The 3,964-nt window shown below is 51.1% G+C and overlaps 1 protein-coding gene across 5 annotated transcripts in view; it reads right to left on the bottom strand.

The window, feature by feature from the left end:
- Positions 1-976: 976 nt before the first annotated feature.
- LOC109295554 (prolactin-releasing peptide receptor-like) overlaps positions 977-3,964 on the bottom strand; it is a 23,168-nt gene continuing 20,180 nt past the window's right edge. For all 5 annotated transcript variants that reach the window (XM_019514480.1, XM_019514479.1, XM_019514478.1 and 2 more), the window contains one exon: positions 977-2,346. In XM_019514480.1, coding sequence (XP_019370025.1) covers positions 1,713-2,346 — 634 coding nt within the window. In that variant the 3' untranslated portion in view covers positions 977-1,712. The remainder of the gene's footprint in view (positions 2,347-3,964) is intronic.

Raw genomic sequence — 3,964 nt, 5'->3', positions numbered from 1 at the left:
TGAAATCAGGCAGCAGATGGGCAGGGTGGTACCTTCCAGACTAACTGGTTCAGAGGTGCCTCTCTGCCCTACCTTCTGCTTTTAGAGACAGGAACTTTAAACTAGATTTTTCTTTCCAACAAACCTCAAGCTGAGACGTCTTGGGAAGAAAGGAAGCTTGGCACTAGACACAGGAGTGCTTGAACATTTCAGCTGCAAACATGGGGACACGCACTTCGCTGTCCAAGCTTCCCTCTGACGTAAGCGATCCGGCCCCAACCCCATCAAAGCACTTTCCTGATCGGAACAAGAGAAGCGAACTGTGCACAGAGGGTTATATTTGGTCCTAGTAAAAGAAGCAGGGCGGGGGGTCGGACCTGATGATCTACAAGGTCCCTTTCAACCCTACTTCTATGAATCTAAAGCAACAGTTCCCTCTTGACTTACTAAGGGATTTCCCCCGATACATAAAAGTTGGATGTGGTGTTCTTCCTTCTCCCATCCTCTGGTGACCCAAATCCACTCTTTCCAAGACCGTTGGTCTAGTACTATGCTGCTTGGCACTGTGACTGTGGCAATGTTTACAAAGCAATCGCTGTAGTTCACACGGACATCCCTTTTTTATTTTATTTTTTTATTTGGTGTCTGGGGCCAAATCAGTTCCAAGTTCTAGCCACTGAGAAGAGCTCGGTTGTTCCAGGCCATGTGGCACTACCACCGGCAAGTCTCCTCCCTCCCAGGCTCTTCAGCCTGGGGCTTCAGATACTCCCAGATCCATGGCAGGCATCCTACATGCAAGCCCCCAGTCCAGACGCCTTGGGGTCCAGATGCCCGCTAGTCTTGCTTGCCTCAAGCCAAAAGGCCAAAGGAACAAACTAGAGGGAGAGCCTGAGAGCAATCTGCCGTTACCATAAAATGCATAACCAAGATCCTCCCATTGGGAGGCTGTAGTAGACTCTCACAGGGGTGCCCGCCTGCAGTGCGATGGACACGTCTCCACCCTCAACTGCACCGAGTCATTCAAGGCCAGGAAGAAGGGGATCTCCACTTCCAGGTACAGTAAAATCACCTGAACCAGCATCATCACCATGGTATCTCCTCTGCAGTAGCAGGGGGTTGAGAGCAGGCTGTAAACCTGCTTGCAAAGCTGGATAAATGCTCAGGCAGTTTGCCCAGGGTGAGCTCTGTGCTACCACAGTGACAACCAGTTTACAGCTAGCTTGGACATGTCTCCACAATCTGCAGTCTTCCCTACCTCAAAGGTCTCTTCCAGTGGTGATTTCCCTAGCAAGTTTTGGGTGAAAAAGCATTTGCTTCTGGTGAAGTTTAGCTCTTAGACCGGCAGCCTTGGAACATGTGAATCCTGGAGTCAGTCTCCTGAGTACTGAGCCTCATTACCAGCTGGGCTACTTGGCTACTTGCTTTCTGATCAGGCAAAAACCTGATGACTCCATGTTGTATCAAGGGCTCGATAGCACAGTCAGGAAAAGTTAGGGCAATTCTACCTCTATCATGTACTTTCCCAACTGCCACTGAAGTTGTATTGCAGTGAAGTATTCTTTGCTTCCAGATCTGGGACCCCAGAGCAGCATGAGGCAATCGCAGCCATCCCCCGCAAATGGGGCTATGTGCTGTGAGGTTGGGAAATCCATTTTTTGTTGACTGTCTTGGAAATGGAAAGGGCAAGAGGGAGCGTGAGACCGTCCAGGAGCAGGGAGGCCACACTCTGGATCTCAGAGCATCACGCTCATGGCCACACAGTGGTTGGTGGGAATGATCTTCTGCTTGAAGGTGAACATCTTCTTCAGCTCACTGCGGAAGCGGTCATGCAGCCAGGCATACAGAAAAGGGTTGCAGCAGGAGGAGCTCATGGCAAACCAATGGCAGAGCAGTTGGATGAGCAGAAAGTAGTGCTTGTTGATGAGGTTGATGTCTATGTCACGCAGGATGTTGAAGACATGGATGGGGAGCCAGCAGATCCCAAAGGCAGCTACCACCAGCACAAGGAGGCGGAAGATCTTCCTCTTACGTGCCCGCTCAAACTCTGCCTGGCTCTGCGTTGGGTGGCCGGGCACCACCCGGTTCTTAAGCTTGACCGTGATGCAGATGTAGGAGAGGGAGACAGCCGAGAGGGGCAGGATATAGGTGATGATGAGGGTGCTGTACGCATAGGCCAGATGCTCCTTCTCCTCCTCCATCCAGAACTCCTCGCAGATGGTAAAGCCCTCACGCTGGAACTCCACGTGATAGGTGTGGGCAATGGCCGGGGCCACCAGGGCACAGGACAGCAGCCAGATTCCCCCCACCACATACACACAGCTGGTGACAGAGATGCGCTTCTTCAGAGGGTGCACCGTGGCGTAGTACCTGCAGGGAGAGCATAGGAACAAGTTATGGCTCCCATTGCCACTTTCTCCTCAATACTCCTGTTCCTAACAGCCCCACCCCACTGCACTCCTGGAGTAGGGTTGAACTAGCTTGTGCAAACCCCTGTGATGGCAGGCTTGCCGCATGCATGCATACTAAGCCCAAATGAGACCTCAGAGCTGCACAGAAAGCAGCACATGCAAAGGGACCTCCTCATCCCCCTTCTCTGAGCTGAGCTAGCAGTTGCCTGCTGCAGCTCTTTGCACCAACCTGGAATCAGCCTAGCTGGCAAAGTTTACAGCTGGGGCATGTGAGCCCACAGATCAAGCAGGGAGCAGCTGGAGCAGCAAGCAGAAACACAAAAGTCACCGGCTACAGAGATAGAGTGGTCAGTGCCATCCCCGTGGGGACAGAGCTGCTACTCACTTGCTAGGGCTGATGAGGTACGTGCCCCAGAGTAAAGTATACTAAGGACTTGTCTACACAGAGGGGAGTTAGGAGAAATTAATGCACATAAATGGCAGCAAATAGAACCCATGTGGCTGCTGCCATTGGGAAGCAAAGCGCCTTTTGTTTGCTGTAGCTTCATCCTTAAGCTGCAGCATCCACATGGGGTTTTAATGCACTTTAATAGCATGCATTAGCTTCACATGGTTCAGCATTTCATCTCCACTCCCTCCCTGGACAGGCCCTGAGTAACCTGCAGTTACCACAAGGAACCGCCAGAGGCTATCTGGCATCACAGCTACCCTGGACAGGGTTGCATGCGGACCACGTCGGGCTGCAGGTATGGCCAGTTCTGCATGCACCCGGGGCGCCTACAAGGGGCAAGCACCACGTTTCCAAAGCAGCTTCAATTGAACCTGGTGCTGTCCGATGGGACTCGGGACTGGATAGGCCCTTGCTTCATTCCAGCATGGCTGTCCTACCTTCCCCAGTCTCTGGCATTGGCTACAGTCCCTACCGCTCCTGGTAGCTTTGGCGATGGAGCAATTACATGACAAACTCCACACAAGTGAGAGGCACTGGCAGCAGCCGGCTAATCCTCAGCACCAGTACATTCCAGTACTGAGCACAAAAGCTACAAAAGAGCTTTCCTCCTCCAGCACCGAGCCTGACATTTTCCAGTTAGTCAAACATTTAACAGCCCCTTTTTCTTCTTTCATCAACATGACATTTGTGTAGCATTTAATTAATCACAAAAGACCCAACACATGGGGCCAAGGCAACAGGAAACAACCCCCTGCCAGCACAGCAAAGCCTCTGGTCCCCGCGAGCTGCAATTATCCCAGCAGAAGCACAGCCAGAGAATTAACTTGAAGCAAAGCATTTATTGTGGAAGGATGAAATAATTGGGGCTTTTCTTTTCCCCATCCTGAGGCCTTGTGTTAAGCAGCAGGTTATTTCTGTCAACGCGAGGAACTCACCCACCAATCAGCACACTCCTGTTCCCTTGCCCAAGCAGCCCTTTCTATAAAATTTTCTCTGATTCATACTTGAGACATTCAGGCAACATTTTAAAAGAGCCTAACAACTTTCCCCCTGTTAATCTCTCTTCTCCTCCTCCACCACATGCATTATGCTGGTTTCTGTGCTTTTTTTTTTTTTTTTTTTTTTT

The sequence above is a fragment of the Gavialis gangeticus genome, unplaced genomic scaffold, assembly GCF_001723915.1.
Source record: "Gavialis gangeticus isolate Ggan-Ray unplaced genomic scaffold, GavGan_comp1, whole genome shotgun sequence".
Classification (NCBI taxonomy): Eukaryota; Metazoa; Chordata; order Crocodylia; family Gavialidae; genus Gavialis; species Gavialis gangeticus.
This window is presented reverse-complemented; position numbering and strand designations above follow the sequence as displayed.